This window comes from Cherax quadricarinatus, chromosome 17 (genome assembly GCF_038502225.1).
Source record: "Cherax quadricarinatus isolate ZL_2023a chromosome 17, ASM3850222v1, whole genome shotgun sequence".
NCBI lineage: Eukaryota > Metazoa > Arthropoda > Malacostraca > Decapoda > Parastacidae > Cherax > Cherax quadricarinatus.
This window is the reverse complement of record NC_091308.1, coordinates 21,573,089-21,587,758: the sequence shown is the minus strand read 5'-3', so window position 1 is coordinate 21,587,758 and position 14,670 is coordinate 21,573,089. Positions and strand designations below refer to the sequence as shown.

Below are 14,670 nucleotides of genomic sequence, written 5' to 3'. Positions count from 1 at the left end.
TCTTGATACCGCACCCCGTTCTGACCCCGCCTCGTCTTTGGACCACTCTTCAGACATTCCTCATGCCTCTGTACCTATTGCCGGTGCTGTTTCCTCACCCGCTTCAGGTACTGAGGCCTCGACTGACTCCTTCGATTTATCAGACCTTCGCTCTCCTCTGACTATGCTTCCGGCCTCTCCCTCTACGGTGCGGCAATTTTCAAATCGCCGACCCGTTCCACGTCGGACCAACTCTGGTCCCACGCCTAAACGTCAACGACAATTACCTGCTGATGATACTTCTCCACCTTCACCTTCTCGTTCTTCTCAGAAACGATTGACACGTCCTTCACTACCTTTCCACGCTCAGTTTCAGACTGAACAGTGGACTAAATTCTTCACTTTACGACCAACTTCCTCTACTGCCTATCTTTCTGACCATAGTATTGGCAAGGCACTCCTACGCCATGTTGGTAAAGATATTTCTTTTCATGCTCTTAAGAGCGGTACGCGCATCATTACCGTACAGAATGCTACCCAGGCTCGTGAGCTCTCTCGTCTTTCCCATATAGATACTGTTCCTGTCACCCTTGAAAAACATCATTCCCTCAATTCTTGTAGTGGTACCGTTATTCTGCCCCATACCATAGTTCAACAAAATTTCCAGACATGTGGCACCGACATTCTCGAACAGCTGGAACTCCAAGATCTCCCAATCCTCAAGGTAGACACTTACGTTCTTCCTGCCCGTGGGCGGAGACGATACCCTAGCAATGTGGCTCGTTTAACTTTTGACAGCCGAGAACTCCCATCCTCCGTTTATATAGCAGGACATCGGTTACAAGTTCGAAAGGTGATCCCTACACCACAACAGTGTAGAAATTGCTGGCGATTTGGCCATCCAGCGAAATATTGCAGATCTATCGCCGAATGCCCAGTCTGTGGTGCCGATGACCATTCTAATACGTCTTGCAATCGATCTCCCTCTTGCCTTAACTGTCATGAGGCTCACCCTTCGTACTCTCGCCGTTGTCAGGTCTATTTAAACGAGCGGGAAATCCGTTACCTCAAAGAGACAGAAGGTCTCCCTTATGCCATGGCAGTTTCTCATCTCCGCCTCCAAGGGAGACTCCCACGTGTTTCTTATTCCCGTGTTTCAAAACGTCCCCCCACTTCTGGTATCCCATCTTCTACACCCACCTCTGTGGTTACCTCTCCCATAATCACTCCTGTATCTAATCCTTTTGCTGTCCTCGGCTCAGACGTCCCTACTTCAACGCCTCAGTCTAATCTCGCTTCTTCGAGTTCTCTCTTACAAGCCTCAGTATCGACGAGACCTCGTACGACACCTCTTCCCAATCGTCCCTCTACTTCTCAAAAGTCAAAAAAAGGTCCGGTAACACCTCCTACCCATCTTCCACCTCCTCATTTTACCCTCCCTGTCTCTGTCCCTAGTTCTTCCCCTCTCACTGGCTCGGTTACAAGTGCAGAGGTTCACCCTCCTCCTCGTAATGTACCTTCCTCCCCTGTTCCCTCCCAAGTTTCTTCCTCTTCTGCCACCTCCCAGGTTCCTGTCTCTTCTGTCCCCTGCCACGCTTCTCCAGTTCCCTCCACCCTTTCGCCCCCCCCTACCTTGGTACAGTCCAATACAGTTCCAATCTTTACTCATCCTCCCCCTACCATTCCCAATATTGTCTCCCATACGACATCTCTGAATTCCGAAACACTTGAAGCAATCTCTGAATATATTGCAGAGACCAAACCATCAATGGACACTGATCCACCTTCCGCTCTTTCTCTCTCCTCTGCTCCATCTGCGCAACTCCTTTCTTCACAGCGCACCGTTCCTTCGCTGCTTGAACATTTTCCACTGCCTCCGCATGTGGACTTTTCTAACCCTTCTAGTCCGTAGGAACCCTTACCTGCGGATTTCAAGTATCTTTATCATTGCCAATCATGGCCTTTTTACAGTGGAATATACGCGGCCTCAGGGGTAATCGGGGTGAGCTTCAGATGTTACTCTCCCAGTTTGCCCCTGTTGGTGTTTGCTTACAGGAACCAAAATTACACTCTGCTGTTATTTCTCACATCTCAGGCTATAATTTGTTGTATTCTTCAGATCCTTTTCCTGATGGGACCTTTAATGAAAGTGCCCTTCTTCTCCGCACTGATATTCCGTACCATCAACTATTTATTCATACTTCGCTGCATTACACAGCAGCCCGTATCCACTTACATAGGTGGTATACGCTCTGTTCTTTATATCTCTCTCCTTCTCGGGCATTATCTATTCCGGATTTTGCCTTCCTTGTTTCGTCATTACCGCCACCGATTCTGTTACTTGGTGATTTTAATGCCCACCATTTCCTCTGGGGAGGGTCTCACTGTGATTCCCGTGGAATTCAGTTAGAGGCTTTTCTTGCCACCCACCCCCTCCATGTTTTAAATACAGGTACTCACACCCATTTTGATCCTCGGACTCATACTCTCTCTTGCATCGATCTCTCAGTTTGCTCTTCCTCCGCCGCATTAGACTTTACTTGGTCTGTTCTCCCGGACTTACATGACAGTGATCATTTCCCAATCATTCTTTCTTCCCCTTCATATTCGCCACCTCTTCGCACCCCACGCTGGCAATTTAATCGGGCAAATTGGAACCTTTACTCACACCTGACTGTTTTTAAAGAGGTTCCTTCTTCGTCCTCCATCGATGAGCTTTTACACCTCTTCTCGTCCTCCGTTTTCACCGCAGCTTCTCATTCTATACCCCAAACTTCGGGCAGGCATTCTCAGAAATGCGTGCCTTGGTGGTCTCCTGCTTGTGCTCGTGCAGTACGTTTGAAACGCGCTGCATGGGGCAGGTACCGGTACAATAGAACCACAGAGCGACTCCTTGATTTTAAACAGAAGCGTGCGATCGCTCGCCGTGTCATCCGTGACGCTAAACGCACTTGCTGGCGAGATTATGTCTCCACCATCACCTCTGCTTCCTCTATGAGTGCAGTCTGGAAAAAAGTACGAAAACTGAGTGGTAAATATTCTCCTGACCCGGCTCCTGTTCTGCGAGTTGCCGGTGTTGATATAGCAAACCCACTAGATGTTGCCAATGAAATTGGCAATCATCTGGTCCGTATTTCTCAGGGACTCCATCTATGCCCCTCATTTCTTTCCTCAAAGTCTGCCAGAGAGTTAGCACCCTTGGACTTTTCTTCTCTCAGAGAAGAACAGTATAATGTGCCTTTTACACTTCAAGAACTGGAGGCAACACTCTCAGCTTGTCGATCATCGGCAGCTGGGCCCGACGACATTCATATTCGTATGCTACAACATTTACATCAGTCAGCCCTTGCAGTCCTATTACGCCTTTACAATCTTATTTGGTCACAAGGAGTTCTTCCACAGCTGTGGAAATCCGCCATTGTTCTCCCTTTCCGCAAACCAGGCACTACGGGACATGAAACCTCCCACTATCGTCCCATTGCTCTTACCAGTGCAGTTTGCAAAGTAATGGAACGTCTAGTAAATAGACGTTTAGTGTGGTATTTAGAGACACACAACAGTCTCTCCACTCGTCAATATGGCTTTCGTAAGGGACGTTCTACCATAGACCCCTTACTGCGCTTGGATACGTATGTTCGTAATGCCTTTGCGAATAACCACTCAGTTATTGCCATATTTTTTGACCTTGAGAAGGCATATGACACAACTTGGAGGTATAATATTTTAGCCCAAGTCCACTCCTTAGGCCTTCGAGGCAATCTACCATCCTTCCTTAAGAACTTTTTAACTGACAGGCATTTCCGTGTTCGGGTTAATAATGTGCTCTCCCCGGACTTTGTCCAAGCTGAAGGTGTCCCCCAGGGATGTGTTCTGAGCACAACACTTTTTCTCCTTGCTATTAATGATTTGGCCTCTAGTCTTCCATCAAATATTTGGTCATCACTCTATGTTGATGACTTCGCTATTGCCTGTGCAGGCGCTGACTGTCACCTCCTTACAGTTTCTCTCCAGCATGCAGTCGACCGTGTTTCCAATTGGGCCACCACACATGGGTTTAAATTTTCCAGCACTAAAACCCACCAAATCACTTTCACTAGACGCTCTGTCATCTCTGATCATCCTTTGTACCTCTATGGCTCACGTATCCCTGAACGTGATACAGTCAAGTTTCTGGGCCTCCTCTTTGATCGTAGGTTATCCTGGAAACCTCACATTACCTCTCTGAAGGCAACTTGTCACAGCCGGCTGAACCTTCTTAAAACCCTTGCTCATCTTTCGTGGGGAGCTGATCGTCGAACCCTCCTTCACCTACATTCCACCCTTATTTTATCGAAACTTGATTATGGTGACCAGATCTATTCAGCGGCATCTCCTGCTACTCTCTCTAGCCTTAACCCCATTCATCACCAAGGATTACGTTTATGCCTTGGTGCTTTTCGCTCTTCCCCTGTCGAAAGCCTCTATGCAGAAGCGAACGTTCCATCCTTATCCGATCGCCGTGATGCCCATTGCCTGCGCTACTATGTACGCTCTCATGATCTCCGCAATCCTTCCATTTATAGAATGGTCACTGATATTAGTAGACATTCTTTATTTGTTCGCCGCCCCTGCTTACTCCGTCCCTTCTCTCTTCGCCTTCATTCGCTCTTGTCTTCTCTTCAACTACCACCTTTCTATGTACATGTAGCATCTCACTTTTCCCTACCCCCCTGGGAAGTTCCAGCTGTTCGAGTCTGTTCTTTCTCCCTCCCTTGCTCGAAAGCCCAACTGTCTACGGTCGCTTCCCGCTCTCTTTTTCTTGACCACTTTCACTCTCATTCTCATGCCATTGCTGTGTACACAGATGGCTCTAAGTCTTCTGACGGCGTAGGATTCGCAGCAGTGTTTCCGGACAGCGTCGTACAAGGGCATTTACTATCTTCAGCTAGTATTTTTACTGCTGAATTATATGCCATCCTTACAGCACTTATCCGTATTGCATCTATGCCTGTGTCATCATTTGTGGTTGTCTCAGACTCCCTTAGTGCTTTACAGGCTATACAAAAATTTGATACACCTCACCCCTTAGTCCTCCGTATCCAACTTTGGCTACGCCGCATCTTTACTAAGCATAAAGATATTGTTTTTTGTTGGGTCCCTGGTCATGTTGACGTACAGGGCAATGAACAGGCAGACACTGCTGCGCGGTCAGCAGTACATGACCTACCAGTTTCTTATAGAGGTATTCCATGTACGGACTATTTTGCTGTAATATCTTCCCACCTTCACACCCGTTGGCAACAACGTTGGTCTACTATGCTCGGCAACAAACTTCAGTCTATTAAACCGAGTATAGGTTACTGGCCGTCTTCTTATCACCAGTGTCGAGGTTGGGAGACTACTCTCTCCCGTCTTCGCATTGGCCATACTCGTCTTACTCATGGATATCTCATGGAGAGGCGTCTTGCTCCTCTCTGTGAGAATTGCCAAGCTCCATTATCAGTCAGCCACATTCTGTTGGACTGCCCACTTTATCAACGAGCACGCAGAATTTACCTCTGTCGTCGTCTTCGCCCCGCTGCTCTCTCTTTACCTTCCCTTCTCGCTGATGGACCCACCTTTCATCCGGACTCTCTCATTGACTTTTTGACAACGACTGACTTACTTCACAAATTCTGATACTTTCAGCCCTTTCTACTTGTATCTCTTGCTACCCTCTACCCCCGTACTATCCCCTGCCCCGCTGTTTTCTGTAACCTGCTGATCATCCCCCCTCCCTTCTGCCATCCAATTCCCTTGCTTCCTTCCCTACCCTGCAGCGCTGTATAGCCCTTGTGGCTTAGCGCTTCTTTTTGATTATAATAATAATGTTAATGCCAGCCGCACACAAAATGATGTACGAACCACATACCAGTTGGTCAAGTACTGACTTTAGGTGCCTGTCCAGTGCCTTCTTGAAGACGGCCAGGGGTCTATTGGTAATCCCCCTTGTAATTTTTTTTATCTCAGTTAATATATTACCTAATGAATTTATACTTCATGTGTGTACCTTATATGTATGTATAAAGAGCATATATTAATCTGGTAAAGATTGATGAAGAACTATAGAATTTATTTTTTACATTGTGTTAGCCGTGATGGTTGTCAGACGTGGGAGAGGAATGGAGGATGAGTGGATGGATAGCCACCAGCCAATAAAGGACTCAGACCTTGGGAGAAGAGCTGGAATGGATGGGGGGGGCAGGGGGGCTTCCCTGTATTTTTTTCTTTTTGCAAGGGAGAGATTGTTGGTGATCTGTACTTAGATTTATTATTTGCATTGTGTTTTGAGTGATAGGGAAAGATGAGTGGAAGGGAATTGCTGGTATAGGTAGAGGAGGGGGAGTCTAGGAGAGATGTTCCTTTATAAGACATGTTCATTCTTGTCTTCACTGCCTTCACCCACCTGTCTACCCACCCACCCTCTCCCATTCACCCATCAGTCTACCCACCTACCCACTTTCTTCCATTTGTCCACCTATCTTCGAGCCCATCCTCTATCATCCACCTGCCTACCCACCCTCCCATTCATCCAGTTATCTATCCACCCACCCTCTCCCATTCATTTGGTTATCTATCCACTCACCCTGTCCCATTCATCCAGTTATCTACCCACCTGGGGTCTTCCCCTATGGGTTTCTAGATGGTGGGGAAGTGTGCCAGGGCTCATCCTGCTCCTCGGGAATGGTGTAGTCGGCCATTGGCAACAATGGTGGTCAGACATGCACCATAACAAATTACACTCAATTAAACCACTTTTGGATTTGTGGCCATCTTCTTACCCCTGTTGCCATACTCGGGGGACTGCGCTCTCCCTCTCCGCATCGGCCATACTCTCCTTACCCATGGGTATCTCATCATTTACCAGCGAGCTCGCGGGATTTACCTCCACCGACGCCGCTGCCCTACCACTCTTGCCTTATCTTTCCTTCTTGCAGATGGTTCTGCCTTTGACTTACAATCACTTTTTGACTTTTTGTCAGCAACTGCTTTACTATATGAACTTTGACACATAGACCCTAGCGTCCCTTCCAGGCCTTTTCTTCCCTCACCTCCGATCCCCTCTCCACCTAGCTGTTTATAGCCCCGGCACTATTTTCTGCCCCACAGCGCTGCATAACCCTTGTCGGTTTAACGCTTTATTTGATTATAATAAATTTATATGGCACAGGTCTGATGAGAATAAAAAGCATGTTAGGGGAGTCTAGGAAAACACTGACTAAGTTAGATAAATCACGGAATGGGTGGAGTTTGAACCCATGAGTTCAATCCCCCACTCGTTCCATGATCTGTTTGCAATCGTGTTATTAGGATTTTGTGAGTCACAATGGCGGTTTTGAGGGGACTTGAGCTAGAGTTCGCCACAGTCACACAAGTGCGAGATTCATGTGTAAAAACTTGTTTTTGTGGTGGCGCATGCGATCTTCCCTATGGTGTATAGAAATATACCTAGTTGGGTAAAACTTATTAGGGTCAGCTAGCCTGTGAGTTTTAGGACTCACTCGCCATGGGTTCAAACCCCACCCGTTATGCGATTTGTTTGGAACTGTGTTATTACGATTTCGTGAGCCATAGTAAAGCCAGATAACAACACATACATAGACAAGGGTGGTGGTGTTTTATCCAGGATAACAATACTGACATTGGCGGTGATAAGAACATAAGAATGGAGGAACACTGCAGAAGGCCTACTGGCCCATACAAGGCAGGTCCTTATCAAAACAACCTCTATCCAAAGCTACCCAAGAATTTACTCCCGTACCCAATGACACCAATCAAACCCAGCCCCTCCCACTCATATATTTGTCCAATCTCTTTTTAAAGCTACCCAAGTGTTGGGAGGGTTCGTGGAGATGTGATGGCTGGAGTTAAACACAGTCGTTGGATGGTAACACTTATATTAGCAGAGTGTGAGAGGGACAGCTCGGTCATGCATGAGGTCGACACAATGTCCGTCATCGGCTGACAGAAGTTATCTCCATACATCTATGTAAATATCAAATTTGATAAATTAGATTATGTGCAACTCTTGGGTATCTTTACTGAGGAAACGTATCACTGATATCTCAGACACCGTATAGGCCTAACCTGCACACTAAAATCACTCCATATGAAAGCAAAAACTCAGCAGGAGATGTAACATTCCCCCAATGAAAAGCAGGGGCACCACGAGTACACTGAGAGACAACATAATAAGTGTCTGGGACCTAAAACTGTTCAATTGCCTCCCAGCATGCATAAGGGGGATTACCAATTGACCCCTGGCTGTCTTCAAGAAATCACTGGACAGGCACCTAAAGTCAGTACCTGACCAACCGGGCTGTGATTCGTACGTCAGCTTGCGTGCGGCGAGCAGTAACAGCCCGGTTGAATCATAAGACATAAATTTCACAATTCGGAAGTTGTGGATAATTGGCAATATTGTACACCCTTTCCCTTCTATTTGTCTCTCAGTGAGAGGTTTTACTGTGCTTTTCACCTCCAGAATTCCAATCTGGTGTATGTGGTTAAAACAAGAAAAAACACAGTCTTATAACTGTACCTTGGTTTAAAATTCATTGGGGCTAACAGGAGAGGTAAACATTTGTTGGTGGTGGCTTCGATAATAAGATCTGAATTGTACAAGAAACATATATTAACGAATTATACATTGTTTGTACTGTTGTAAAGAAATGGGGTGCAGTATAACATTTGCGATAATTATTTTTTAAATTGCTCTGATAGGATATATTAAAGTAAACACAAACGATTGACCTAAATTTGTCTTATGATATAGAGGAATCTTTTTTGTTTAGGATGATCACTTTTATCTTAAAATTGGGCTTAATATCCTTTTTTTTTTTTTTTTTTTTTTTTAAGAAAAAAGATATTTAATTGGTGACATTTGCTACATTAATGTACAAGGTGATGGGGTGATTATGTTTAAGTCTAGCTAGATAGCACCTGAGCTCTGCACCCGGTTAAATGGTAGAAAGCTTATTAATCTTTTAGATAATTTTTTAAGTTTATAAATTATTATTACTTCATTATTTAGTAAAAATGTTTTCCTTGCTCTTTATGATTGCCATTGTTCAATATTTATGGAAAATACGTTATGAGCTCACTGAAATTTTAAATTTGGGTATTATAGGGATAAGAATAACATTCTTCTTTGTTTATTCTTAGTTATTGTCCTGAAGTCATCTTGGGAAAGGTGATGGGATTGCTTTATTTATTGAAGGTGGAAGATATTTCTTTGCATGCTTCTTTGTTAATTGCTTTTCATTGTATAAGTGGTGCATCAACTTCAAATTTCAGCATCAGTCTGATGTAGAGCAGCAAGTACAGCAGGCACAAGTGGAGAACATAGATAGCAGTGTCAGCAGTAACTGTGATTATCGGCAGACTCAAATCAGTGTAGAAAATTCTAGTGGACGGAGTATTGGCTCTATTAATAAAAATCAAGAGGGCAAAGGCTCATCATGGAATGATATAAATCATGAACAACGAAGATCAGGTAAAGACCTTGCTAATGGTCATGACAGCAGGCCAGCTCTGGACTCCAAACCAGCACAGAGAAACTCTCATCAGCTAATCCATCAGTCAAGTGATGGTGATTTAAGTCAAAGAGCTCACAGAAGAAATGAATCTGATTCAAGACTAGGATTGTTAAGAAGACAGCACACAGATGTGGCACTTTCTCGTCGATCAGATATGTATCGTAGCAGCAAAGTGGAGTTATCTTTTCCTTCTGCTCGCTCAGAGGTAACAACCAGTGTGGCTGGTGAACCTGTTCTTACAGATTTTATGGCTATGATAGGAGATGAGCATCAGCGAATGCCAGATGAGCATGGGCGTAAAGAATTGCGTCGTCAAGTGTCTCTGGATGGAGACCTACATGCTATTGGCTCTGTCGGAGGTGCTAGTAGTCGGGATCAAGTCAGACACGAATGGAACCAAAGACGAGAAAAGACAGATGTGGATCTTCGACGGGCCGAGTTGCGCAATGAGTTGGAACAGCGGCGTGTGACTCCCCAGGGAGGACGTGGCCGTGACAGCGTGACCAGTCAACAGCAAGGGCCAGCCCACCAGGTCAGCTGGTGTGGACACACATCATCACAAACATCATGCATGTCAAATACTGCTACCACTAGCAAAGTGACACGCATGGGCCTCTCCGTGACACAATAGTTAGGCGTAATATGAACTGTTGTAAGACCTTAAGTGCTACTAACAACCAGACTGGACTTTTGAGAATCCAGAGGGCAGATATCCCTCATTGTATATATCTAACCCTTGAGTCGCAATTATGTTAATGTGGTTTTGAAACTAATAATAAACAACTAACCAAGCTTTGTTTTACTGAAGTACAGTAGTACATTGTGCATGGTGTAGTTGATTCTCTATTTGCATCTCATCAGTTACTTCTGCTGTCTTTCAGAAACTTGTATGCATGAAGATTATAAAATTTTTGGTTAATACAGTTTAAAGTAACAATGAACTTTGGTAAAAAAAAAAAAACTTGCCAATTTATTTTTTGTGCAACCTTGCAGAACTTATGATGTGTTTTGTGCATCATCCTTCTTAAAAACAATTATGCATTTAATAATTTATTAAAGCTTTTTAAAATATATACCCGTGGGCTATTTTAAAATAGTGTAATTCACAAAATGTTGATGTTACTTGCTTAAATTAAATGATTATTAGCTTGCAGAATGTGACTGTTAGTGTTGACTATCAGAAAAACATCATCATTTAAAGTTTATATGAATACTTTATATGATGGCTTTTAATTATAGGTAATTTTTTTTTTAAATATTGTTAGAGCTCACTATTTTGCAGGAAACTTTTTAAAGTGTTTTGAATGCTATGACAGTTGTGTGTTTTAAGCTCTTAACTGAGTAGACATAAAACATTAGCATCACAGGGCTTTGGGTGTCTTCACTGCAGTCTTTTTTTTTTTTCTTTTTGGTCTAATACTACTTTGATAACTATAGTATTTCTGAAAAGTTGAAAATATTACTTTTAATAATTTAAATAATTTTGATAATGTAAATAATTTCAAGTTAAAGGTTACCAGTAAATTCATTAAATTCTATTGTTTTAATTTAAAAAAAAAAAAGTATCTGGAGCTCAATGTCTTAAATTTTATCCTTGTATTGATATTTTTTCCATAAATTAATTATTTTACCAAATATAATACTTGATTATATATTTCTTAGTATAATATTATGAACTTCTATATATAAAAAGGCTCTTTTAAATTTTGTAGTTTGAACACAAGTTCAATGAATTAAAAAAAAACTTTATGTAAACACTCATATATTACTCACAATATCTTTAATCATCTTATGATGATTTCACTGCCTCATGGAACTAGGAAGTGGGATAGAGATGAAGTGGCAACATGATTCATTTTTTTTATTCAACCCTAGCAAATTAGCAAATAAGTCTACAGACATAAAAATAAGGACAAACCCAACTTCTGATTGTTAATGAATTATTCCTTAATTTTATTTTAAAGCACCACCTGATTTTTTAGCTGAGGTAGGCTGACCCCCCCCCCCCCCCAAAAAAAAAAAAAAAAAAAAAAAAAAAAAAGGAACACTTTTACCATCACTCTACTATCTTGCTGGAGGCATGCTAACACTACAGCTTGGATGCCCTCCCTGACCACAATAACCCCCCCCCCCCCTCTAGAGTGCAGGGACTATACTTCCCTTCTCCAGGACTCAAGTTCGGCTAATCTTTTTCACTAAATCCCTTCATAAATGTTACCCTGGTCACTACAATAGCATGCCAAGTCATAAAAACCACTTGCCTTCACTCTTGTCTAACACACACATGCCTGTTTGATTTTGAAGCCCCTTGCATACAAAAACCTCCATTACCCCCTCCCCCCATCCCTCCAACCTTGCTTAGGAAGACCCATACTCCTTCCCTCCATTAAAGATTTATACACCCTACCCTCCAAGTCATTCTGTTTTCCTCCATCCTCTCTAAATGTCCAAACCACCTCAACAACCCCTTCTGGATAATATTTTTAGTAATTCCACACCTCCAGATTCCAAATTCTCTGCATTATGTTCACACCACACATTGCCCTCAGGCACAGCATATCCACTGACTCCAGCTTCCTCCTCATGGCACTGTTTAAAACCCATGCTTCACATATACAAAAGAATGTTCGTACCACTATACTCTGGTACCGTCGTCCTTTTTTTGTCCCCACTGATGCCTCAATGTGCCACCCACCTTTTTTTTTTTTTGCTCATCAGTTCTGTGGTTCATCTTATTTTTCATTGACCTGTCTGCCAACAAGACCACTCCTAGATATCTGAACATATTGGCAGTTTGGAGAGATATATTGTGTATTTTTATACGTATATACTTCTAAGCTGTTGTATTCTGGGCACCTCTGCAAAAACAGTGATTAAGTGTGAGTGAGGTGAAAGTGTTGAATGATGAAAGTATTTTCTTTTTGGGGATTTTCTTTCTCTTTGGGTCACCCTGCCTCGGTGGGAGACGGCTGATTTGTTGGAAAAAAAAAAAATTAATTCCTTCCATACTCTCTCCTTTCCATCTGATATTCAGTCTTTTGTTTCCTAAGCTTTTTGTTACTCTAATCATCATGCTCTTTCCTAGGTTCACTTTCAATCTTCTTTTATGTAGCATCCAAAGTTTGTTTTCCAGTTTTAAGGAGAGCAGATGATAGAGTGGGAGAGGCTCTGTCAAGAAATTTTAATGAAAATAAGAAAAAATTTTGGAGTGAGTTAAACAAGTTAAGAAAGCCTAGAGAATGAATGGATTTGTCAGTTAAAACAAGAGTAGGGGAGTTAGTAGGTGGGGAGATAGAGGTTTTGGGTAGATGGCGAGAATATTTTCAGGAACTTTTAAATGTTGACGAAGAAAGGGAAGCAGTAATTTCATGCACTGGCCAGGGAGGTATACCATCTTTTAGGAGTGAAGAAGAACAGGATGTGAGTGTGGGGGAGGTGCGTGAAGCATTACATAGAATGAAAGGGGGTAAAGCAGCTGGAACTGACGGGATCATGACAGAAATGTTAAAAGCAGGGGGGGATATAGTGTTGGAGTGGTTGGTATTTTTGTTTAATAAATATATGAAAGAGGGGAAGGTACCTAGGGATTGGCAGAGAGCATGTATAGTCCCTTTATATAAATGGAAGGGGGACAAAAGAGATTGTAAAAATTATAGAGGAATAAGTTTACTGAGTATACCAGGAAAAGTGTACGGTAGGGTTATAATTGAAAGAATTAGAGGTAAGACAGAATGTAGGATTGCGGATGAGCAAGGTTTCAGAGTGGGTAGGGGATGTGTAGATCAAGTGTTTACATTGAAGCATATATGTGAACAGTGTTTAGATAAAGGTAGGGAAGTTTTTATTGCATTTATGGATTTAGAAAAGGCATATGATTGACTGGATAGGGGAGCAGTGTGGCAGATGTTGCAAGTATATGGAATAGGTGGTAAGTTACTAAACGCTGTAAAGAGTTTTTATGAGGATAGTGAGGCTCAGGTTAGGGTGTGTAGAAGAGAGGGAGACTACTTCCCGGTAAAAGTAGGTCTTAGACAGGGATGTGTAATGTCACCATGGTTGTTTAATATATTTATAGATGGGGTTGTAAAAGAAGTAAATGCTAGGGTGTTCGGGAGAGGGGTGGGATTAAATTATGGGGAATCAAATAAAAAATGGGAATTGACACAGTTGCTTTATGCTGATGATACTGTGCTTATGGGAGATTCTAAAGAAATATTGCAAAGGTTAGTGGATGAGTTTGGGAGTGTGTGTAAAGGTAGAAAGTTGAAAGTGAACATAGGAAAGAGTAAGGTGATGAGGGTATCAAATGATTTAGATAAAGAAAAATTGGATATTAAATTGGCGAGGAGGAGTATGGAAGAAGTGAATGTTTTCAGATACTTGGGAGTTGACGTGTCGGCGGATGGATTTATGAAGGATGAGGTTAATCATAGAATTGATGAGGGAAAAAAGGTGAGTGGTGCGTTGAGGTATATGTGGAGTCAAAAAACGTTATCTATGAAGGCAAAGAAGGGAATGTATGAAAGTATAGTAGTACCAACACTCTTATATGGGTGTGAAGCTTGGGTGGTAAATGCAGCAGCGAGGAGACGGTTGGAGGCAGTGGAGATGTCCTGTCTAAGGGCAATGTGTGGTGTAAATATTATGCAGAAAATTCGGAGTGTGGAAATTAGGAAAAGGTGCTGAGTTAATAAAAGTATTAGTCAGAGGGCAGAAGAGGGGTTGTTGAGGTGGTTTGGTCATTTAGAGAGAATGGATCAAAGTAGAATGACATGGAAAGCATATAAATCTATAGGGGAAGGAAGGCGGGGTAGGGGTCATCCTCGAAAGGGTTGGAGAGAGGGGGTAAAGGAGGTTTTGTGGGCGAGGGGCTTGGACTTCCAGCAAGCGTGCGTGAGCGTGTTAGGAGTGAATGGAGACGAATGGTACTTGGGACCTGACGATCTGTTGGAGTGTGAGCAGGGTAATATTTAGTGAAGGGATTCAGGGAAACCGGTTATTTTCATATATGTAAAGTAAAAGGACACAAGTGCAACTAATGTGACATTTATTGTGGCAACGTTTCGCTCTCCAGGAGCTTTATCAAGCCATTACAAACAATACATGGACACAGAGGGTATATAAAGGCTCAGAG

The 14,670-nt window shown here is 42.9% G+C and overlaps 1 protein-coding gene across 12 annotated transcripts in view; it reads left to right on the top strand.

The window, feature by feature from the left end:
• The window catches only part of msn (serine/threonine-protein kinase msn), a 777,533-nt gene that overhangs the window by 615,339 nt on the left and 147,524 nt on the right, over positions 1–14,670 (top strand). For 7 of the 12 annotated variants that reach the window (XM_070085848.1, XM_070085846.1, XM_070085843.1 and 4 more), the window contains one exon: positions 9,295–10,068. The exons of the other annotated variants lie outside the window; for them this stretch is intronic. In XM_070085848.1, coding sequence (XP_069941949.1) covers positions 9,295–10,068 — 774 coding nt within the window. The remainder of the gene's footprint in view (positions 1–9,294; positions 10,069–14,670) is intronic. 12 annotated transcript variants of the gene reach the window in all.